Raw genomic sequence first — 25140 nt, 5'->3', positions numbered from 1 at the left:
CATACCACTGTAACACAGTGAATTGTGCATACTTATCCTTAAGTTGCTGCTGGGCACAGAGGCTAGTGCTGAAAGCACTTCAATAGGTTGTGAGGTTTGGTTCTAGTTCTCAAGCCATTTTCACCAACTTATCACCATGACACCTAACCCCTCAGTATTCAGATAGTTAATCCAAGCTGTATTTTGTTCTCCATTCCTCTTTTTCTGTGAAAATGTTAGGATTTCCCTCTCTAAAATACTACCTCTTCCATTTTTTTTAACCTTATGTCTTAGATTCTGACAAATTGCACCAGTGGTTAAGTCAGCAGCAGGCGCACACACGCATATTGTACACAAGATGAAGAGCTGAGATAAAGTACAAAAAACCAGTTTGCTATTAATCTTAAGAGCTTTGGAACTTCATCTGGATTTATGCAAAGCTTTGTGCAGTGGCTTTCTAACCAAAACAAATAATGAAATGCACACGAAAATGCACTCGCCTGTTGTGGAAATTACTTACTAGGTTTGCATTTAAAGGAGACAAGGAGGTATTTAGTGGTTCCTGGACATAGATCAGGTCCAAAAACCCGACTATTGACAAGGAGTTGGCAGGCTCTCTGGTTTTGGCATTCATCCAGTACTTTCTAGAACAATGGGCAAAAAGGATAGTCTTGAAAACAAGATACGAGGCTATACAGCAACCAAAGCTTAGTTGTATTTTGTTTTATACATAAGAAAAAATCACTTGCTGGCATTGGACTTTTGTCATAAGTATATTAAGGACAGTGTATGATAGGGGTGAAGAAGCCATGTATATGCTGGGCTTCAAACTCTAGCTGAAAATCTCATATGAATTCATTTTAAGCAGTTCAAATCAAGGACCTGATTGAATCAGGCATGTGCCCAGCTTTAAGCACATAAGCAGACCCATTGACTTCAATAGATACTGCTCATGTCTTTGGATTTATGCAAATGCGAAACACCTTTCTGAACAAGAACTTAAATCAGGTTCAAATTTTACCTGGTTAGCTACCATAGATGTGGTCAAACTACTTTAAGAGAGAGTGTGTGTGTGTGTGTATATATCCATCTCCAAATCTTTATCTACACCAGATTTTTCCCTAATAATACCCCAACCCTGTTGTTTCTATTGCTGTTGTTTCATCAGTAGTTGCAAATAGGGTAGGAATACCACTGATGTTCTAGTAGTTGTTATTGCCACAATAGTCCAGGAAATATGCTAGAGGCAAGAATTCTTGTGGGTGATATCTTTTATTGGACCTACTGCATGGTTAGGATGGTCATAAGCAGGCCTTTGGGTATCACAGTATCCTTTCTCAGGCCTCTGGGATAGGCCAATGTTATAACCATGCTGTTATCTGAGTTAGAATGGATTCAGTTGTAACACCAGCAGCCCATCTACACAAGTGTTCCCACTTTGCTACTACTGCTGGAGCAAATCAGTAACTGCAGTGGTTGGAAAGTAGTATAGATGCTGACAAAAGTTATTTTAATGTAGTTCTATAAGCCAAATATTCTGTGAAAACAGTTCAGATGAAACTATATATTAATCAAGTTCAAATTTGGTTTTCAAATATGGTAAAAAACTCAATTTTTAAGCTCTTCTCCCTAGCATTATTTCTGAGTAATCTCTGTTACCCCTGTGCATCTAGAAAACAGTAATAATGAGACCACCAATCTCTAGATCACCAATTATAATCTAGCCCAAGTCAAGTAAATGCCAGTGTAAATCATGTGGGCCCTTTCTGTCCAATTTCTAGTCAAAAGGAGCCAAATTCATCCTTGGTGCCACTGTACTGACCTTAGTGGAGTAACAGCAGGGATGAAATTGAAGTCAAATATCCAAATGACAGAGGTACCACCATAATTAGCACTGGCTGGGATTCTTGTTTCCAGACTCAGAAGAGCTGCCAGGGACTGAAAAATCCTCTCCTTCCTGCAACCACTACCAGCACAGTCATCTTATAACACTATGGCTCTTTTCATTCCTCTTTGATGGAGAAAGAGAACTTTAAATGCAACAGTTTTCATGAACATTACATTAATATGGAACTGACTGAAAGGGAAGAAAAAACACAGAGAATATAACACTTGGGGTTTTTTTAAAAACATTGGTAATAAAACCTAAAAATACTTCACTGGATTCAGTCAGAACAGCTTCATCTAGGCCCCAGCAACTATTGAGTTTAGTGAGAGTTGTGTGTACTAACACCTGTGCTGACTCCTCTGTTGATACTGGGTATCTCTTTTTTTTTTTTTTTTTGCAGAGGGCACTCACTGATTCTACCAGGCTAAAATGTACGGTAAGCATTCATCATCATTAGACAGGGTCAGGTGATTAACATAGAGGGGGCAGATCTAGCCTGTCATTACCCTTTCAGTAGCAGGCTACGGTATAAAGTGCCCACTCTGCTTCCTCCTTTCCGTAAGATAATAGCATCGTGATTATGCAGAACTCCTCCTCCATTTCAAAGGGAGGGAGAGAATGAGATCATCAGAGTTCTTTTCCAAGAACTGAGTTTACAGTGTGTGTCTATTCTCTTCGACAGTCGGAGCTCTCTGGGATTCAAAGCCAGGCACTTTCATAGCTTACATATTTGCAGTTTTGTTAGAATAAAGACATGCCTTTGATCAATGAAAAGGAAAGCATCTATGAAAATTTATACTATTTTAAAGTGTATTTGTTACCTGACTTGTGTAGTATGTTCAAGAAAACCTGCCCCTGGAAACCTCAGAGAGACCCTGAAGATTCAAGAACCCAAGGAAATCCTTGGCATCACTCCATTCATCTGACCCTACTTTTCTGTAATGGACAGCTGTACTTTCACATGACCTAGAGGTCATTCATGGAATAACTTTAGATCCTAGCTGCAGTACTGCATGTACAAGCCACTTGTAAACCCCTCTGTCACAGCACTGGTAAAGGGTACTGTACTACATGGCTAAATAGTGCTCTTTAACCTAGAAATCATGGGAGCGGAGATTTATATTGCCATGCCAACAGGCATAGCTATCAGCACTAGGACCCTGATTTATCCAAGCATCCCTAGCCTGTTAAAGCACTTAACTTTAAGCACATGTTCAAATCCTATTGACTTCCCATCAGCAATGCCTTGCTGAATCAGAGCCTAATGTTAGACTAGTTTGCCATGATGAATAAAGCTTTTGACAGCATTGTCAGATAGGACTCCCAGGGCTCATTTGAAAGATTCCCTTGACAGGATGTAATACTTTATGAACTGTAAGTTAGGGTAACCATTCTTTAATATACATGTGAAGCAACCCTTAGTATAGTAATAACTTTGGTATTCCTTATGATAAAATACGTTGCCCTGGCCTGATGGTAGGTTCATGCTGGTGATCTGGTTCAAGGCCTGTTATCAGAAGCTCTTAATAAGCAATGTTATGTTAACACGCGGGCATGCTGCCATGTGTGTCTATGGACTTACACCAAAGATAAACTTGGTTCTGTACATCCAGCTGCCAGGGTTAAGAAGTTACGGGCTCCTGTGATTGAATAAGATTGTTTGTTCAGCCCAGTGCTCCTTGGCCAGAAGAACAGTGGTTATGGTAGAGAGTTTTAAGAATATAAAATATTGAGTGAAAAAATAGGTATCTTATGGAGTAAAAAGAACCCAGAGAATGTTTTTCCAGCCTATAAGTATACTGAAACTGTGAGATGTGAATGTGTTGAATCTGCATATGTGAATCTAAAGTTACCGTTTGATGCACCTGTGAATGCCAATGCCGGTGTAGTTTTACTTTGTTTCCAATATATTCTGTGCCTGCTAGTCTGGCAGCATTCTTTCCCACACTTGTGGCTGGTGTCATTTATTTATGAAAGTCCGGGGCAAACATAACAGAAACCTATTTGACTGGTATTTCTGCTGGCCTATTTAGTTCTTTAAAGTATAGCACTTAGTGTTGTGTGCCAGCCTGAAACCCTGTTTAATCTACTTAGCATCATACACAGTTGGAACACACTTGGGTCACACAACCAAAAATCTTCTCCAAAAACATTCTAGACACACAAAACACCTCCAGTATGCAATACCTGCAAGGTGGTAGTTGCCACACAGCTTAAAGGGTCTTTCCTCGCGGTTTCAGACTGCTGTGTACTACACATTTGGTAATCTTGCCCGTAAAATGCTGACTGGACACTTATGGTTGAATGTCGAGGACACTGCAGACTCAAGTGATCCCCATCGCAGGCATAGACAGTGTGATTCTGCAGAAGCCTGGTTAGGTAACCTAGAAAATATTTAGCTGTGTTACAATTAGTACAGGAAATGACAAGCTCATTAGATAATGTGAAAACCATGATCCTTCTCTGGAAAGGGCACGTAAGCAGAACTGTAAACATGGCCTTCAGCTATACCACATGATTCTCTGAGCTTATTAACTCTTACAAGCTTGTCAGAACCAGACCTGAAAAAGGTCTGTATGCTTCAGGTAATGGAACTGGTGATCCAGTAGGTGGCACTCTGACTGCTGAATCAGAATGCTCCAGTCAGGGCACTATGCTACTGGGGGATGTTGGGATGAATGGAGGCCTTGGCAACTGGTGGTCAGTTTCCCAGGATGAAGAAGAATAATGCTTTGGTTTTGTGACTGATTGCCCCTGAAATTTTAACTCGATAAAGCGTTCTAACTAAAGTACAGTGTTACTGGGCCTAATTAGACAGTTCCTGTGCTTTAATGACATGGTGGATAACAAGATTCTCTGTGTACAATTTAGATGTTATTTTCTAAAGTACTCTGGGATCCTTCCAGATGAAAGACGCTAAATAAATGTTATGCGTCGTTAAAAAAAGGTGGATAGTCATAATTGCTAAACTAATACATATGGAGTTTTGTGTTTACTGCCGTTAGTGGCACGTTAGTAATCAAGCACAGCCAGAGGTGGAAATCCATAGGCCAGTGTCATAACAGTTTCAACTATCTATCTGATAGTGAGTTATCTGCATGATGTTTTAAAAAGATGCCTACTCTGGGATTTTTAAATGTTACACATCACATACATGAAATTTAATACATTCCTTGTTCAGCACTATAAGTGCCCTGACTACTTTTCCCTACATATTTGCACTGAAACAAAGAAAAGGGTCACAAAACGAGGGTATCATTCAATTATGGCACAAAATTAAGACTAGTTACCATTTGTTGAGAGAGTTGCATGACTAATACCCTAATTTATTCCAAATTAATATTATCTATCTTTAAAGATATCATTCTAACTCACCCAATGTTAACTTATTCATCTGTTGATGTGTATCCAGCAGTAGGGAACTAACAAGATTGTTGGACCTAATTGTTTTTTCATGTATTCATGAAATTCTATGCATTTCCCCTATAGAAATCTATAGTCCTAATAAAACTAATCACAGAAGTTAATTGTTGTAAACAGAGATAAATAGAATGTTTTAAACCAAGAAAAATACTGCAGCAGTTTCCTTTTACTTCTTCAAAACATCATGGTCCTACAGTAGACTGTCCTGAGTCTTTGTTTGGAAGGACAGCATATAAATCTAATAAATAATACAAAATGAAATGTGATGAGATTTAAAGAAAGCATCTAGCCAATAGAAAATTCTTTACCAAAATAAAAATTGGCTACTGTTTGTTAGCAGAGTCTGATAATTTCTTTCCATTTTTAGATATTTTGTTGTTAAAATTGAGCTTGGCTTTCTATAACAGATGTACAGACTTGTGGAGTATAGCTAAAGATTAAGTTAAAAATAGCCTTCAATAAACACACACATTTATGTTTTTTTAAAGAAATCAAGAAAGTTGATTTAGAACTAACTCAACTTTATACCTCAATCAAATGTATCAAGTATGTGAAGTGGCTCTCAATAGACCCAAGCAAATAATTGATATTTTTTGGTTCAGTGGCTAAACGGAATAAAAAAATATTAAAAAAATAACAGACCCCCCTCTCCCCCCAAAAAACAAACCATAATGTTTCATTTCAGGTTGATTTGAAACAATTTTTTTTCAGCTATCTGCAGAGACATGAATATATTTGGAAAAATGCCCTTTTTAAAATGTTACTAGTTTTCAAAATAAAAATATCATTTTGAAATGAAAAATCAAAACATACAATGTTGAAATGTTCTGACTTCTCTGATTCTTTCTCCATTGAAAATATCTGTCACATTCAATCTGAATTTGTTAATAATTTTATTCCCCTTGAAACTGCATTTTCTGTTTAATAATCTGCTCCACCTCCTCTCAGCCTTTTCTGTGCTGGATCCCTTGCTTCCAGGTTAGTGGCACAGGGCGATCAGAATTATCTTTCCAGCTTTCTATCCCAGTTAACACCTTACCCCCAAATTCTCTGTTTTCAGCCTTTGCCATGCATGACACCTCTCTCTAAGTTAGCCACACAGAAATGGCAGAGTGAGAATTTGTATCCAGGAAAGTAAATCTTAACCTACTTGTTTACATTTTACTTTATTTATGTAGATTACTGTTGGAAAGGTAAAGAGTATGCTTACAGCTGGTAAAAATTTCAGAAGTACCTAAGTTATGCCTCATTTTCAAAATTGAAGGTTTCTGTGCCCCCACTGAATGTCATTTTTGAAAGTTTTAACCTACATTTGGATTTACCCTAAGTAAGTTTGGAGGCACCAGAGGGAAAGACTGGCAAAGTTCCTGATTATACTAGTTGTATGTCTAGAAAGACAGGAATTATGCTTTTAAAAAAAACACACACACCTTCAGATATTCCCAAATGCTGAAGACTTCCAAACCATCAGGCTTCCTTGATTTTCCCTAGATTGTCCTTTTCTTACCCAATAAATACCCTACATGTTATATTAATTTTGAAATATGGGATTTATTTAAGAACTCACAGGGTACATCTACAGGAGATGTTTACTGTGGAATTGCCTAATTAGCTCCATAGTAAACATATGGCATCTATACATGTGGCCCTATTAGGCCTCAGGAAAATAATAAATTCCACAGCAGGTTAGTACTTGTTAATACAAGTACTGTCCTGCTGCAGAGTTTTTTCATACACAGCAACACACATGTAGATGCTGACCTGGCTGGATGGGGGACAAAGGTGTGTTAGTATTGGGGGCTGCCTTGCCAGCTAGCCCAGCAGTGGAGCACCCTCATGCCTCAGCCACCTCCTCCACAGCATGCTGAGCTGGTTTGGAGCAGCCTGGGCTGGTCCCCTGAGCCCCCTGCTGGCTGGGGCTGCTCCAACCTGGCTCAACATGCTGCAATCCTGGGTACACACTCAAATGGCATGCCCAGGAGCAATACACTTGAGCACAATGTGCGCCTGAATTTATTGCTTCACCTTAAAATGCATGTATAGATGTGCCCAGTGGGTATATTTACATGTGCCCTTTACTGGAGAATAGACTAATTAGCTCTGCAGTAAAGCATCAATGTTTACACATGCACTGGTATTAGGATGCAGTAAACTCCTCCTTAAGATAGTACTGCTGCAGACAGTACTATCTTATGGCAGAGTAATTTACTGTGCTGAAACGTGTAGATGCTGACCACAGGTATAAATTGCACCAGGTCAGCCTGGGGGCCTGTTCCACCCTGGTTCAAATTGCTGCTGTCTTGGGTGCATGTGGAGTTTATTGTGTCACTTTAATTGCACATGTAGGTGCACACACAGAGAGCCTGATTTTGCTTTCACTGAAATCCATGACAAAGCTCCAATGACTTGAGGAGTAGCAGGATCAGAGCTTATGGTAGAAAACTCATGCCTAGAACTAAAGCAATTAAACAAAGATATCCAATTTATGAATTAATTTATGAAGGATTAAAAGATCTTCAGAAAAGGGTATGCATTTTTTATGTATATGATGTGTCTGTGTACAAGATACCCTGTCCTCTCCCCCCCCCGAAATGGGATAAAATAATAGAAAAAAATTAACATAAATTTGGTTAGATTTGGTCAACTTTTATTACAATTATTTCAGTTATTTTTAATTACACAACTTTGTGGTACAAGATGCACCTTCCCTTTAGGCCTCCTTGGGGAGGGAGGGCAGAGAATATTCTTCAGTAGAACCCTTCCCATAGAGATCACTACTGCCCGATGGCTGTTTGGTGACTTATATGAAATGATTTGCCATTTTTAGCCTCCTTAACAGACTACTGATATGCTGAGTAGCAGCTTCAGAACCGAGCCTAAGGACCGAATGGACAGGAAGACTGAAGCACATTCCTTGCCTACAGCCGGTAAGTCCAAAACAGGGGAAGCTTGCATTGCCGTGCTTTACCTACAGCCAGTAGACAACACATGTCTATCACTTAGGCCTCCCTCATAGTCACCAGGAGCTTTGTCATAGACTTCTGTGGAGCCAAACTATCATGCCAGTTTTGCAGCCCCTTGCTCATGGGAATAGTGCTGCTGATTTCAGCAAGACTACTTGCACAGAAAAGGCTTTGCTGGAACAGGCCCTCCATTTCATTTGTAAATATTCTTTCTGACCAAGAGCACTCCTCTATTTAAACTGTACAAAATAAGTTAGCCTTCCTGCCAGATGCTTCTATATGGGCATGATGCCAGAGGAGGCAGAGATCTCTGGAAAAGTGCTAAACACACGGAGAACATGGACCAAATTAACAGTTATACTAAGGCTATACTCCACCACTCTAATATACTAAAAGGGGCCCTAAATTTTATTTACTGACACTTTAAGGACTTTTACCCCTTCACTGTAGTATAAAGGAGCCACAGCGTAAATGAGCATCTGGCTCACCCTAACTTATGTGCACTCAGTACCTTGTAAGATTCAGCCCATTATTTGTGATCATTTCAATACTTTAGGTTTTAAGTTACTTGGAAGAAAAAAGTACTATGTACAAAACAGCCCAGTATTCCCTCAAGAATATCAGCTATGTTGTGATTTGGATGAGTTCCCTGGCATCTTAACTGTTACTTTGATCCTGCAAATTCCTAATCCACAATCTAAGCACCTTTCTCCAACAAATGCAACTATTCAATTCTAAAAATACTTTTTAAAAATCTGCTGTGATTTTTTTTTTGAGGCAAGCAGGTACATTTCAATCAGAAAAGAACATTAGGGGGCCTAAGAACAAAACCAAGGCAAGATATGCAGCCTTCCAAGTGCCATTTAAAATACCTGGTGTTATTACAATGCTTGCACATTTGCACACAATGAAGGATAAAAATAGTCATGGAAATTGGCTGCTAAATTTTGATAAGAGAAGTGGTGACGTACTAGTATCTGGGTTGGCTCACTCACATGGCTAACTATGGAGACGTGCACTTTCATTACTACACAGGCATAAACAGGCAATGGGGCACAAAAGGGCAGCATCAAGACTGAATGTCTGGCCTTTTGTAAGGGGTGGTATATAGCTACACGGCCCCAGCAGCAACAAAGGGAAGAACGTTGTTTGATTCAGCATGACAGTCATCTGCCTGCTTCTCCCTTTGCAAAACAGAAATTTCTTCACCCCTTAGGCCAGCTCAGACCCCTGACTACTGCATCAGGAACCCTCATTTGGTCCAATTTTCATCCACCTGGAGGGAAGTAACAATCACATGGAAGTCACTGTCTCCCCCTCAGGCCAGGGGTGGTGACCCAGGCAGGCTATGTAGGGGGTAGGAGTTTAAATTGGCTCTTGCCAGTGTGACCCCATATTCACCCTCCAAGCAGGCCAGTGCCTCTCTGACATAATGTGCTCCTGTACTGTTTACATAATCCTGTGCTGAGATAAATTTTCCCAAAAGCAACAGTTTTAGCTCAAGAGTGATGTCAAATTAGAATAAAACATGCCCTTATTTTTACAACTAACAACAGCTGGAATCATTCTGAGAGAGAACATCTGAGCCACTGGAGTGGACCTGTCCTTCTTTGTGAAGCATGTTTCATTTTCTGCATTTCTTTTAGTTTGGACGCTCAAAATAGATTGTCCAAAACAGGCAGTCAGCTGAGTATGTCTCCTCTGCCCTTGGGTTGCAGTCTGGACCATCACTGTGAAAGGGGCTCTACCACCCAGAGCTCCAAACCCCCAAATAAAGCAGTGTACCTGCCTTAGGACTGCTGTGAGTGTACGCCAAATAGCACACTTGAGAGCAGCACTAAGGAGCTTAGGACAGCTCTAACACAGGTGTGATGGATTTTGGTCTATCCTGACCAGGAACAAGTCAGACATGCTTCTCAGTTGCAGTGCCAGACCCAGCACAGAGGCAGTACTGGCCAGGGCTTTCAGGTCTTGCAGAGCGGTGCTGGCCTGCATTACAGAAACCCCTGGGGACTGTTCATTTGTTTTTGGAAAGGCCTCCTTCCTGTTGGATTTCACAGAAGTGTTCCTATTGGTTGTAAATTCCGTAAAAGGGTATTTAAAAAAAAAATCTAGTCTGAGAGCCATAGCTGCCTAGATAGTGGCCATACATGGGCCCCAGATGCATCAAATTAGGATGGAACCCTAAAAAGGCCTGAAATTGGCTTTTAAATCAGGATTTTACAAAGTAATAAAATGTTAGGTTCTTTCTATTTGATTTCTGGTTTTTGAGCCATCAGCAGTCCCATTTTCAAGCTTTCCTCTGTAGTAGGGAGGGCTAGAAATTTCCTCCTCTTCAGAAATAAACTGAGATTTCTTAACTCCTAGATTTGAGGCTTAAAAGCAAATGACAAATACTGTAATACTGGAAATGAATTAACAAGAGTTGGCCATACTGCACTGGCCTTTTGGCATCACTGGGCCATTAATCAAAAACATTATTATAACTTTTCTCATTTGTTGAAATGATCATGTGGGAATACAATTGCATTCAAAGGCACATATACATTGGTGAACACTTTGAAGTTAAGCTAGAATCATACTACAGTATGATTCATTTATTTTTGTACAGGTCAGAATGGACCATTACACTCATCTAGTCCGATCTGCATAACACAGACCATTAATTCAATGTAACTTGTTAGTAGGACTCAAAACACTGATAAGAAATCTAAGTTTAATCCTTTCCTCTAGAACTGGCCAAATTAGTCACAGGATCCATTGTGTTAACAAAAATCTCAGACTAAAATGCACAGCACACATAAAACACTACACAATTCATGCATATTGAGCTGCAACACAGAGATAACCCTAAATATCACCTCTTTGGCAAGGAGGACCTGGTATCAATTGTCCATAATCCTAGCCAAAACCCCCACCTGGCTTAAAATAAAGTTAAAATTGTAAATAGATCTTTTATTCAAACCACCATTTTTAGAATTTTGTAGCTTTTAATATAAAAATCATGTTAACAGTGAGGAACGTCAGAAAGAGGTACTGATTTAAGTTTGAAAATCTGAAAATTAGAATGATAAAGTTTAAAAATAAGTTTGAAAATCTTCAGTTGAAGCTTTGGCACATCAAAACATGCCTCTTGAAATGGTATGAGACAATAGTTGACTTAATCAGTTTGTGCTCATTATTAATCAGTTTGTCCAGTTTGGGCACGTTGACATGTGCATTACCATAATTACTTTGCATGTTTTAGTACCTGTTATTGCAAGTACTAACTCAATGCACAGCAACCAGTGCTACTGCACGGTAGCACCAGAGCATGCCTTTTTAATAATACTTATTTGCAGTAGACTAATTCTAGTAGAATTACTCTACTGCACATTTACTGTCTTGTATAGACGCACCCATTCAAAACAATATTGCTCCATTTGGAATTAATTTATCCCTGTGCAGGGCACCACCATAGAGACTTAATTCTGTTCTTTAGCCCTCAAAATAAAGCTGAAGTGATCTATATGTTTTATGCAGCCCTGTTGCACTGTGGTGTATCTTGCTTTTAGTGAAGAGGACCACTGTCAGAACAAAACTAAAAGCTCCAACATTAATTCTTCACACATATTAAAAGTAATCTGTTTATTGACAGAATTTTTTTTTAACAAGAAAGTATTCTAAAAATGTACATTCCAGGATCTGACTGAAACGCACGTAGAATTAATAAATTCTGAGAATTAGGCCTTTATGTAGTTTTAAAGGTGCTGACTACAGTTCATCAATCAACCCTGCCTGATGATTAGTAAAGCAATTTGCTATCCATTTTTTAAAATGTGCTAATTCATTCAGATGAAAATAGATTGAAATCCCACACATATTGGTGCTGGAGTCCCAAAAGGCTAATCTATTTGGAAATCTACATAAATCCCTGCAGTTTTGTTCCAAGAATTGTGCCAACAGCCATTAAAAATGTACAAGCAAGATCAACAAGCTCAAAAGAAAAGAACTCTCCCGGTGGTGACTAAGCCATTTATAAGCTGTACTATAAATGCCATGAGCAGCATAAGCAATTGTGATATGAACCATTACGCATAAGTTTCTCCTGAGACACTTGCAATTCTATGTGTGATTTATTTCTTTGTAGCAATAGCAGCCACATCATGCTTCCTCCACTGACACACAAAGGAAATACTGCATTTACCTCAAAAACAAGACAATCTAAAATTGAAGACACCCCCTCTCCCCCAGCAATAATTAGACTGTAGATATGGGAGTTTTAAATTTGTTAAAATCTTCCATTTATAGAAACTAATTATCAGAGGGCTGTCTTAAATTTATCCCTGCTCCCCCTCCTCCCCACACTGCAGCAGGAAAATCAGCGTCAATGGGGTATGCAAAAGGGGGGGGGGGCAGCCAGTCGTGTCCCCACCCCACTTTTCCCTGCAGCCTGCCCCCCTGGCAGTGGCTTTGCCCCTGTAACCTGAGCCCCCTACCACCTACTCCCAACAGTCTCTGCCCTCCTGCAGCCTCTGCCTCCCACTTGCTCCCCATAGCCTCTGGCCCCCGCATCCCATTAGGCACTGTTCCAGCTCGATTCCCTCCCAGGCATGGAGCACATGGAAGCTCCAGCTCCTGCCTAGCCACACAGCAGTGTCCTGGGGCCAGAACTTCCATGTGCTCCATTCCCATGGGGGAACAGAGCCAGAGCTGTGCCTGACAGTAAGTGGGGGGAAGGCAGAGTCCTTAAGGAGCAGGTGAGGTGGCAGATGCTTCAATAGGCAAGCGGGGGTTGGGGGAGCAGGCAGCTCCTATAGCTCTGACTCCATCTCTAACTCAGACTTAGGGTCAGAGTCAGAACTGCAGCAACTGCCTGCCCCCCTCACCACCTTGTACTCAAATTCAAGGCAAAGGGCTTTTCCCCCATGCTGAACAGGGAAAAAGCCTAGTTTTGGATTTGAGTCACTACAGTACTGGGGGAGGGATTTCATCCACTAAGCGCCATCATGGAAAGCTATTCAGCAGCATTCCCCAATCAAGAAACATTTCTCCAGGAATACATAATCCCTAGTAAAAATTAAATTACAATTTTAGGTGGCTCTGTCCATCCAGTATAACTCTGTACAATGGCCCTGTCCATTTAACAAGGGTTTGCTACAGTGCTGAAATTAAAGTAGCTATGGGTTACCATAATAAGTTTAATTACATGGTAATGCAGTACTATAGTAGCATGCAGTATTCTCCACTTGTGATACTGCAACATAGTTTCTGATAAAGCTAAACTTCATTACTTACAAGCAATAGATTTAAGGTACAATTTGAAGTGGGAAAGCAATTCAATGGGATGGACAAAGAAAAGCATCCTATGTAAAGAGCAGCACAAATGAATGAGTGATCTCCATCTGTGAATGTGAGAAAGAAAATACGTGAGTGGACAGGGAAATAAACAGGCAGATGCAGACATGAATGAAGCATGGAATATATTCATGGAGAGGCAGAACAAATTAAATTTAGAAAATGTTAGGGTGAGTTGCTATGCAGTGTCCCTGCTTTCTGAAGTGAGGCACTAATCTGGTGGTAAGTCTGGATCCTTGAAGTTTGGAGACAGAGGATTTGGGCTGATGGACCTGTCAGCATGCTCTTGTTGTGAAGAAGGCTAATGGCATACTGGGCTGCATTAGTATGAGTGTTACCAGCAGAGAGATGGAAGTGATTATTTACCTCTATTCAGCACTACTGAGAGAGGCACCACTTCCAAAAATTAGAGCACCGTGATTATTTTGTTGTATGATCTTTTTCATCCACCAAGTTCCCTACACGTAGCTTTCCAAAACGTGCAGTTCATGTCCCCTTCTGCCAGGAACTAAGATAGCAGGCAGGCTAAACCACCTTCAGGCTGGCCCTGGTTACTTAAGTGGTTCTGAGGGCCAGTGGCCCAACTAATCAGCTGATGCCAGGTGCCGGTGTAAGTATGGCTGCTCACTTACAAGCAGGCAGCCTTTTCAGTGCCTAGCAAGCTATTTGGTAAGACAAATGCTTCTTTGTCTAGTTCTGGGGTTCTTCTGCTTTATTCTTAGTTCTCTGGTTCCTACCTTTGATTCCTAGTTTTCCAGTCTCTTGGTCCTGCCTGGTTGTTCCTAGTGTCCTAGTCTTGATTATATGTGTTCTTGGTTTCCTGTTTACTGCTTCTTAGCTTCCTTGCTTCATCCTTGTTTCAGGCTCCAGCCTAGACCCTGTGCTTTCAGACTATTTCCAGCTCCTTGACCCCCTTCAGCTCCAGGCTCTGGTCTGCCTCTGGTCTGATTCCCTGCCTCCTGTTCCTAATCCACCCCCACCCCTCCCCTTGACTTGGCTTGTGGTTCTACCTAGTGGCTACATAGATCCCAGTCATTGACAGACCTTGACCTCCTGACCTGCTTACTCCTGATTCCCCATCTCTAACTGGGATCCTTATTTTCCTACCCTTCTCTGTTCTTGATCCCCTGGATTGTTACCCTCTAGGATCAAGCTCTGACCACCTATGTCCTGCTTGTATCCTTGACACCTTAACAAGTTCTGCTTTAACAGTCTTACTCAAAATGGTAAACTCCAAGCAGGGGCCTTTTCTGTTCCACATTCTATATAGCTCTGAGCACAATGCCAGTGCTCAACAAGTGAACACCAGTATCCTCACTTGTCTTGTACTTTTATACATAGTCACTAATCTTACTTGGAATATTCTTCACTGACCAGTATTTTTAGATATGCCTCTTTCCACGTCCCAAATCCCAGCAAGAATTGCAACATGGAGCTGACTTTATTATTTCATTTTCATTGTGAGTTGTAAACAATTCTTAAATCCCCATCCAGGCCCCCAAGAGTAGCGTGGGTTGAAGATTCACATTCCCACAATGGCAACATGAGAGACTAGACTGCCATCCAAGGAAAATGACTTTTTGTATAATCATCTTATTTTTAATTTTAGGCATTTTGCCAGGATTTGGTGTTATCTTAACCATTCCGATGGGGATATAGATGTTCACTTTGAAAGCTTACTGACTATAAATTCTCCCTTCTCATCTATCTAGTCTGGAGCCCAGCCAAGGTGCAACAGGAAATGCTAGTTCCAGCACTTCCGACTATTTGGGGAGGTCAGATCCCATGAGTTTTTCCATTGACAGCAATGAGAGCTGGAGAGATCAGATCTTTAATAAGAAAATGGTAAAACGTGGTGTGAAAATCCTCTTTTGATAAGTACAGCAAACCCAGGAGACCCTAATGATGAAGGCCATAGTCACAGTGACCCTGAACTATTTGACCAACATGTGGATTTTTCTAAAAGAAATCACTTCCTTTTTCTCATGCACACAGCTTGCAGATCATCGTTGTCCCACATTGTAACTTTACTACATATTAGGCTTCAGTGGCCAAATTAAATATAGGCATGACTTCACTAAAGCCAAAGTAGAAGATTTGGTGGAGATACAGTAGAAATGACCCTTCAAGTATATGAGGGAAGCGATTTCTTTTCCAAGGTAAACAACAATGCATTTGAATATCATGCCCAGACCACCTTTCAAAAAAGGGTATAATGATAAACTAACCACTAAGAAGGTAAAAATCTTGAGTTCATGGCCATGATATCAATTTGGGCAGTATTTCTACAGAACTGTGTGAAATGTTCATATCAGTTGCAATCAGCTAGAGTTTGAGGTCTAATATTTTCTATCAGATATCTGCATGGTAGAAAAAGCCATGAATCCCAAAGTAATCACCCAGCTGACTGCCTACTCCCCCATCCCATCCCCTCCTACAACTGGCCTCCTTTTCCCTTTAAATCAACAGTCTTGTGCTCCCCTATGCTATCTTGTACATATGGTGGCTGTGACTTCTCATTTGGAAAGATATTGTAGAGTCAGAAAGTGTCCTGTGCACATTCCTTTCTTTCTCTCTTTCACACACTCACAGTTGGTGGATCTTTCCTAAATTGCTAGGATTAGATAACATTCTATAAGGCCTGCTGTGACAGCTGGGGATCCTACAAGGGTTCCTTAGAAAATAGGGAAGTGCCATGATTAATCCCTGAAGATGTCAGTAGTAAACACTATCCTGTGGTAGCTACCTGCCCTATAATTCACCATAGTATATAGTTGTTATAGTATGAGACAAAATTTCTGTCTCCTATTTTTTCTTGGTGACAAGAGGTGTAAATATATGAAGGCAGGGCGAGGATGGTTCCTTCCCTGCCAAAATGCCTTTGTGGCTGGGAACACTAGCACCATCACAAGGAAAAGCCAGCTGTAAACCTCCTCTTACAAAGACTGGAGGAGGAGTTCACCACATACAAAGGGAAGCAGAAGACCTCTACATCCCAAAGATTGAAACTAAGATGACTCCAGGGACAGGGGGAAAATATTTCTTTGAAGGCTTGTGTTTATGATATTTCAACTCCATGAAATCTTGAAAGAGTCAGCCAATTGTAGGATGACTGTAGATCTTGGTTTGGCCAGGACAGTCCCAGATTTCAGAAGCCAGTCCCAGCTGGCCAGTGAAAATTAAAACAAGTGTCCAGAGTGCAGGGCATAAGGTTGGGAGATGAATCCACACGAGATGTGAAATAAGAAGCCCTAGCAGACAGCAAAATTGCCCTGGAATAGATTCACTTGATTAGTGGAATGGCCATTAAAAAGGGGAGATAATTAATAGCTGTGAAGTAAAGGACAATGGGTCATTAACAGGCCATTGACTCCCTTAGCTGCCTGAATAGTACCATGATGCCCTGACCTACCTCTGCCTGCATCAGCACCCCTGACTTGAGGGTGGGATAGTGTCCTGGATTTCATATTGTCCCATATGGTCACCCTAGCTAATTGCCAAACCCTAAGGCAATGAAATTCAGGGTTCATTTTGCAAGTCAAGCTCTGTTTGAGCAGTCCTACTTTACATCTGATGGTCTAACTTCTTCATTACATAGGATTTTACAAGTTAGAGATGAGAAGGGAAAAAGCCCACTGGATCATCGAGTCTGTTCACTTGCAAAGACAGTTGGCAGTCCCCTACTGACAGTAAAATTGATTTAAACTTAAAGGGCATTTTTACATGTGCTCCACAGGTGCCGGGGTGGGGGCACTTTAATTAGAGCGGCTCTGAGAGCCGCTCCAATTAAAGCACCCACAGTGTCTCATGTATCAGTGTCCCCGTTCTTCAAAATGGCAGCAGGGGTGCTTTAAATAAAGCTCATCAAACAAGCTTTAGTTAAAGCACTCCCACCGCCATTTTGAAGCGTGGGGACACTGACATGTGAGACGTGGAGGCAGCTGGAGCACACTAACTACCACACTTCAGCAGACTTGATTAATCAAGTCTGCTCTGACATACTGTGATTAGAGTACATCAGAGCAGCCTCCCTGCACGCCTAGAGGCACCCAAAGGGCCCAAAAGCTCTTTACAGGGCTGCTTACTTCCATTAACATAGGAACTGGCTACATACTTTTTTCAGTCCAGCTTTACTTTGGATAAACTGAAGGACCAGAAATACTGTCATAATCCAACAAGTCTAAGCAATTCTGAAATCTAGCTCATGAATCCAGCACATGAACAGAGATGATAAAAATAAATAAGCAAACAAATATTCTTCAGTTTGCTATAGCCTTAATCCAAAACCCACTAAAGCCTTCCTAGTGAGTCTTCCTACTGATTTCAGTGAGCCTTCAGTTACAATTTCTGTTTTAAAATTAATTCTAAATTAAAGATCCAACAGTACTGGTATTTAATTTGTTGCCAAATGCCACACAATAGATCTTTTAAACAAAACTCTTAAAATGCATAGAAATTCAGATGAAGTGACTCACAAGGCTGAACAAATAAGGCACAACCACGCCTACTTGTGCCTCTCCAGCTCCCTTTAAGACAATACAATATTTTCTCTATGTTTGGCGACAGAGAAAAATATTGTAATTTTAGTTGTTGACTGGCTAGAAATGGAAAAATGTCTGATTAGTGACCAGTTATAGGGCCCTCTCTGTCTTGTGCAGAGGTTGGTTATAAATCTAGAGAACATTACTGAGAGCTGTGTAGCATGCCGTATAAAAAAAATGGGATTAGCGTTTATTAGAATTAGTTTGTAGCTACTTTTATGAATAAAACTATTATCATCTGAAAGTGCTTTCCCACTGAAAAGGCTACTGGCTAGACAGAGCAGGAATGCAAAAGGTGCTAATTCCAACAAATTAGTCCTATGACAGCTGCTTCTCCTCTGACTTATATGTGTTATGTGCTTAGTGCTATAGAAGGCATAAGAAGTTCCTACCCCAGAGATATAACAGTTGAAAGGAGAAATTCAGAAATGTGAAGACGGGTGTGAAACAAAACCTTGATCTGAACCAAACACCTGTTGCAAACAGGTGTATTTCACAGAACAAAATCCCAGACTGTTTTGAGAGAGCTCAGACCAGAACGTGGAAGTTTGGGTCTCCTTTTTACTGAAATTGAAATACTTTTTCTTTAAATGTGGCAAGCAAAATTTGCACTACCATTGGCAAATCAACATCAAGAAAATGTATGTTACGGATGTCGTAACTGTTAGCACTTTATTTTGATATTCATGTTAAGATAGAAGCTCCACTGGCCACAATGAGTCACCAGATCTATACAGGATTCTATCTGCTACCAACAGACTAAAAATCTCTGCATCATTGTGGTTGGTCATCATCATAAATCCTGCTACTTCATTGCAAGGCTAAAATAAAACAGGACTCCAAACAAGTTCTTGCTTTTCTTGTACTTCTGGTATGTGCAGATCCCATAGACATAAGTGGAAACATTTTTTTTCAGAAAGTCTGCAGGATCAGATTATGTTTCTCTGGTGTTTTGGTTTACTTTTCATTGAATTCATTTTCTCTGTTGCAAGGGTAGAAGGCCAAGCTGACTGTTTGAGAGCTATGTTTATTTTTATCTGAACTGCACTCAGAAAAAAAAGTTATTATTAATGCACTATGATTAAAGTATCTCCCAAAATTATGGCCTGCTCTTCCAGCCTCCCCTACTCTACCCTGCAAATCATCCTTCAAACCAGCTCACATAGTTATTTTATTTTGATGGGTACACACCTTTAAGGTTCTTTTGCATTTATTTCCCAAACTTACTTCTTGATAGCAGCACAGAAGAAATGGGCTTTCTGAAGAGACTGAGATGAAGAGAGGATGGATGAGTGATGAATTGGGGTTAAAAGGCCATTCTATATGTAAGAGCCAACTCAGAAGATGGTGTGGAAAAAGGAAAGAAAAAAGAAAACAGAAGAGCTGTAAGGAAATGTAGAACAGAGCCAAGAGGAAACTGCTTTTACTTGTTGTTTGGCCTTCATTTCTTGAAGCAGGGAACCTTGAAACCCCTGTGACTCACTGGAATGCTAACCTTCTCCTGGGAGCACAGACTGAATGTTTATGATAATGGCTCTCAAAAATCAGGGGCTTTACTAGAACAGGTGAATTCTGAGCCACTCTCAGATATTACCATTCCGAGTTACAACATCACATCATCCATTAGGGCAGTGTAAATGCTTCACTGAATACGGTGAACCTGTCTGTGTAAGTGCTTCAGTGCTTTACTGAGTTGCAGGTTTGGACATCTAATGTGTAGTCAAGAGGAAGGAAGAGAGCTATATAGCTATGGGATCAATCCAGAGATGAGAGAAAGAAGCCTAAATTTGTTTTTCAAGCCCTCAGTTTTTAATTTCAAATTTTGAACAACATTAAAAAATGACATTCAGGTAGCAGATATGAGAACAAATATTATCTGTCTTTTTACTTCATAATAGGTATTGTATGCACTATATTTGCACCAAAATATTACTAGAAAAAAATGGGTTAGACAGACTCTTTAAAAAGCATCTTAAAAAAACTGTCCAGGTGGAGATTTATGTGAAATATTGATATGTTCTGTTGCCCAAGGTTATATTAATTTTGCTTGCAATACCTACTCTTTTCTGTCCTCTGAAATGTTGCCTATGGGACCTTTTTTTGTTTGGGTTTGGGTTTTTTTCAGAGCAAATATTCTTCGTTTTGTGAGTAATATTTTGTGAATAAGTGCCTAGAAAAAACCAATTCTGTATTTGAAAGCCAAATTGAGAAACATGTGAAAACAAGGACATGCAAGTCAATAATCCTAGATGATAAATATATTTGATTTGCAGTAACAAACACGTAAAGACTGAAAAATCCATTGTCAGCCCTAGAGGCCAATGTGGCTTTTATGAAAAGAAAAGAATAAATTCTGATTAAAAGTTACACTGCCTTTGTACCATGGGGAGATTCAGAAAAAAAGAAAAATAGTACATACGTGTTTGTCATTTCAAAAGCTGAAAATTTCAGGAGGCAGTGAGGGGAAAATTGATTAAAGTCAAACATGAAAAAGAGGAAAAACCTCCAAGAAATAAACCAGAACATTACCTCACTTTTCCCTAAAATGTTGTTCTTTGGTACATCTTTACATTTGAACCAAACTCAATACTATAAAATATATATACACCCTTGCAAATAAGGGACATTAGGTCATGTGACTAATAAATGGACTTTGAGCAATTTCTAAGGTGAGTACTAATAACATCATGTAATGAATTTAGTAAGGAAACAAGAAAGGGTATATGTACCCTTGTTTCCAACAAAGTCTCACAGCTGGCTGGGAAGTGATTAGAGGAAGTCATCAGAATGAGAGGAGGAGGATGAGAGTAAGCCCAGAGTTTGGGGCTGCTGGAGCAGAGATCTGATGCTAGCATCACACAGAGCGGAAAAATCAATGACCCAAGAAAGTATGCCACTTGATAATCTTGGTATAAAAGTTCAAGATCTATGAAGAGGAGAAAAAAAGTTTAAACAACTCTTCTTCCAAATCTGTGCATTACTAATAATTACTCACTACTGGGCTTTACCATACAGAACACTTCCATGACTTCTTAACTCTTACAGTTTCTTTTTTTGTGACATGGCCTTCATAACAAAATGTGCAGCATGCTGCATGGAGATTTTGCCATGAGAGTCAATGTTAGAATTGTCCCTTCTCAGAAAACTGAATATTAATATGGATTGTAAAACTCTGAAACCAGCTCCTTGACTGGTTTAAATGTGCACAGCCCTACTGAAGCCTGGCCTTGAGGGAGGCATTGCTTATTACAAGTCTTTGTAGCAGTAGTGTACTGCTTTAACAGGGGCAGATCTGTTTTCACATAAACTCAGTATGGCTTATGAAAATCAACTATATGCTTCTGCAAAGGGAAGGCAAGCATAAGGAAACTCAGGAACTTTAGAAGCTCTGTATTTGCATTTGCTGTGGCATGGACAATAATTCTTTAACAGGTGTTTGTGCTAAGACACTTAGGATGGCATTTAAAGGTTTTATCTTACTTCTTGAGACTTTTCTGACAGTCTTGTCCTGCTGTATCTATGGTAAATTTTGCTGCTTCTGAAGTAGTTAAAACCTACTTACATTTTTTGGATCCCCCATCCCTTCTACCCCTTGAAGAAATCAATAACAATTCGATTTCTTTTTCTTTATCATTGCTGATTACATTCTGGCACTAGGAACAAAAATGTGAGCAGACTACAGAGAGGCTGGGGGAATCGACCGGCTCTTGTTGGCAACAAGGTGCAAAGGAAAGCCTAAGCTTGTGGTAAACTTTTCTTCTACGCTCGACTTAATACAGTTGCCTGTATGGCATATTTCTAATGCTGGAATCTAGGGCTACGTGGAGAACTGTCTTTGGTCATTCCATTTATTTGGATAGCTCTGTGCACAATGAAATACTGAATACACACGTACTTTTGAAATTTATCTTGGATTCCTTATCTAAATAACTTCATTTTAAACATGAATGCTCTTTTGTGAGGGGACATTTCATAGATAAACTTTGGGGATACTTTCTACCTCAGCTGCTACTTGAAATTGGAAATCTGAACTTTGTTATTTTTTTATTACTTATAGGCAATTACTAATGTAATTCCACTACTACTATATAGAACTGGGAGTCAAGCCAAAATAACACCTAAGAGTAAGATAACAAGCATTTAAAAGGCTTTTACATGCGAAGGAATCTAATAGGAGTAAAGTAACTTATCTAAATCTTTACTTCTGTTGCCTACATTGGTGCTTGTTTAGTGTTTGGTTTTATGAAGTTTGAGCAGTAATCAAGTCACAAAGTATGTTTTCCTACGTTTGAGAAAAATGGCTACATGTAAGTTATATGCTTGCGCGCTCTCTCTCTCTCGATATATTAGTTAGTTAGTCTATAAAGGTACATGTCTACCCTGCCCTCTAGTTATGCTCAACCATCCACAAGCTTTTCAAGCAGTATTACCAAGCACTACATTCATATTTGTAACGCTGTACTAGGTTTGTTTGTGAGGTCAGAGTGATTTTGTTACTGTGATGGTCCAGAAATGATGCGAGGGGCAAGGGTTCATAGGACAAGATCTTTTACTGGACTCACGCTGTAGCTGGGAGAAAATCAGACAAACTTTTGAATGCAAGAAGTTCTTCCTCAGGTCTCTGATTAGGTCTGATTAGAGACCAAAGGAAGAATGCCTTACATTCGAAAGCTGGCCTTTCTCCCAGCAGCTACAAGTGGGTCCAATAACAGCTCTCATCCTCCAGAAACCCTTGCCTCTCGTGTCATGTGTAATGCCTTTGTCCTGGTGCACTGGCTTAGCTTGTGGAAGGTCCAATGCAGCTGTTCAAGTTTAAGGTCTGCCTTTTGCCCTAAAGACAAGCTCACCTTTGCAGCTCCCAGAGGCGACCCTTTGCCTACCCTTCAGCACCCTGGAGCCAAGCAGCCCTAAGACTTTCCTTTGCACTGAGGTAAGGTGCCAGGGTGTGGTCTTCACCAGGACCCTCACCCTGGCCCTCTGGCTCCCTACCACTGCCATGATGCTGAAAGGAAGACTAGGAGAAGGAAGCTCTTTTTCTCACAGCGCCACATACAAAAGCATGGAACTCCTTGCCGGCAGAGGTTGTGGAAGCTAATAATTTAGTCAGATTCAAAAAGGGACTGGACAAATCCTTGGGGGAAAGGGGCATGGGTAGCTATTGGGCACAGGAGTGAGAGATACAGCCTCTGAATCAGGACTCCCAAGACCTTAAAGACTGGAGGCTGCAAGGGCAAGAGAGGAAGAGCGGAAACCCCCACCATTCATATCCAGTTCCCTCTCCCTTCCAGCCTCCGCCCTCTGCCACGGTGCGACTGGCAAAGATCTGGGAAGTCCATTCCTTCCAAGCCATGATGTTACCAGTAACATTAAGAACTTCATTGTTTGTAAGAACTACAGCAGGTAACTGGTATTCAAGCCCAGCATTTATAAAACACTTAGCCTTATGACAATCAAAGCATTGTATGGCCCCTTCCTTTGCTTTTAAAGGTTTGGGTCAAGCCAAAAGAACAGCACAGGAAAAATTGTGTTACGAGAGCAGTATCCCAGAAGCCAGCTCAGCATTTTAAAAACGAAGTGCAATTCGTAATAATATCTATTCAACGCTAGCATCCTGACTCCCACTGTTTGGTGTTCAGGCACCAAGCTGCTGAAAGGAGTAAATACATTTTTCTAGCATGGGAGGCAAGTTCTGCTCATAGATCCTAGAGAAGTAAAGCTGGAAGGGGTCTCAAGGGATCCCCAAGCTGTGGTACGTGTACCCCTGGGGGTACGCCAGACATCATTGAGGGGTACGTGGGAGAAATTGTCACAGTGGATTTAATTTTCATTACGATAATAACTGGCATTGAAGGGTTTAAAGCATAAAAAATAGGCTGGTAGGGGTGCATGGGCAGCTGGTAAATCTGGAAGAGGGTACATGATGAGGAAGTTTGGGAACCTCTGATCTAGTCCAAGCGGGGATCAAAAACAGCTGGCATGTCTCAGCCACACACACTGTCAGTCTATTCTGTGCTGAAGGAAGGGTTCGCCCAGCCTGCTCACGACCAGGAATCTCAGTTTTCGACAAGCTTCGTGCTCACAGAAGTAAAATCGGCACTAGTGAGTTGCTCAAAAGGACCCTGGATACTGAAGGACGAGCCTGGGCAGGACCGACCTAGGCTCTGAGCCAGCGGAGGGACACTTTGATGCCAGCCAGGTCCATTGCGGGGAGCAGAGCCGAGCCGGGGCCACCTCAGTGCAGCGGGTCTGGAAGGGACCTCCAGAGGGCCTGGGGCAGGGTACCATCCTATGCCAGCCCTCAGCTCCAGTCTTCCCTAAAGGGGCTCACTGCCCTGTGCTGCTCCGAAACTGCCCCTGAGCCCCTCTGGCAGACAGGGTCTTTGGGGTGATGCGGTCTCTCTTATCAGGCCAAGGAAAGAGTTGGAAAAGCTGCTCTTTGCAAGCGGTCGGCCACAAACCCCTTCTTGAGGCAGAGGGGAAGGACAAACTGCTGTAATAGGAGAGCTCACGTCCACCCGAAGCCCCGCGCCTGCTACGACGTCCTGAGTCCAACACGGTACAGCCACAACCCGCGCCCCGAGCCCCACGGACGCGTCCCTCTGCTCTCCGCGCCCGCGCCTGCCTCGCCTCACCTGAGAAGTCGCGGAGCGCGGCGGCGCCCGGCAGCAGCAGCAGCAGCACGAGCCGCAGCAGCCCCGGCGGGACCCCCATGCTGCCCGCCGCCGTCACATGCCGGCCCCGCCCGGGCCCCGCCGGCCGCCCGGCGCCTCGCGGCTGCAGGCGGCGCGGGGCCGGGCCGGGCGGCGCGGGGGCAGCGCATCCTGAGCGCCGGCGGGAGGCAGGGCCCGCGCCGCCCCGCGGCCGCGATGGGCAGCGCGCGGGGCGCGGATCGCGCGCACACCCCCGGGACGAGGGTCACGCGCAAACAGGCATCACACGCACGCACACATCACATCCACGCGGGGATTGCACGCGCGCACACGCACCCGGACCACACACGGGGATCGCA

General features: G+C 41.5%; 1 protein-coding gene across 1 annotated transcript in view; it reads right to left on the bottom strand.

The window, feature by feature from the left end:
• Window positions 1–24883, bottom strand: part of EVA1C (eva-1 homolog C) — a 58746-nt gene extending 33863 nt beyond the window's left edge. The window contains exons 1-3 of the mRNA XM_019476498.2: window positions 24764–24883; window positions 4055–4251; window positions 500–623 (exon numbers count right to left, since the gene is read on the bottom strand). Coding sequence (XP_019332043.2) covers window positions 500–623; window positions 4055–4251; window positions 24764–24842 — 400 coding nt within the window. The 5' untranslated portion in view covers window positions 24843–24883. The remainder of the gene's footprint in view (window positions 1–499; window positions 624–4054; window positions 4252–24763) is intronic.
• Window positions 24884–25140: the final 257 nt, after the last annotated feature.

This window comes from Alligator mississippiensis, chromosome 1 (assembly GCF_030867095.1).
Source record: "Alligator mississippiensis isolate rAllMis1 chromosome 1, rAllMis1, whole genome shotgun sequence".
Classification (NCBI taxonomy): Eukaryota; Metazoa; Chordata; order Crocodylia; family Alligatoridae; genus Alligator; species Alligator mississippiensis.
Note: the sequence above shows the minus strand (reverse complement) of the source record. Positions and strands in the feature narration are given on the sequence as shown.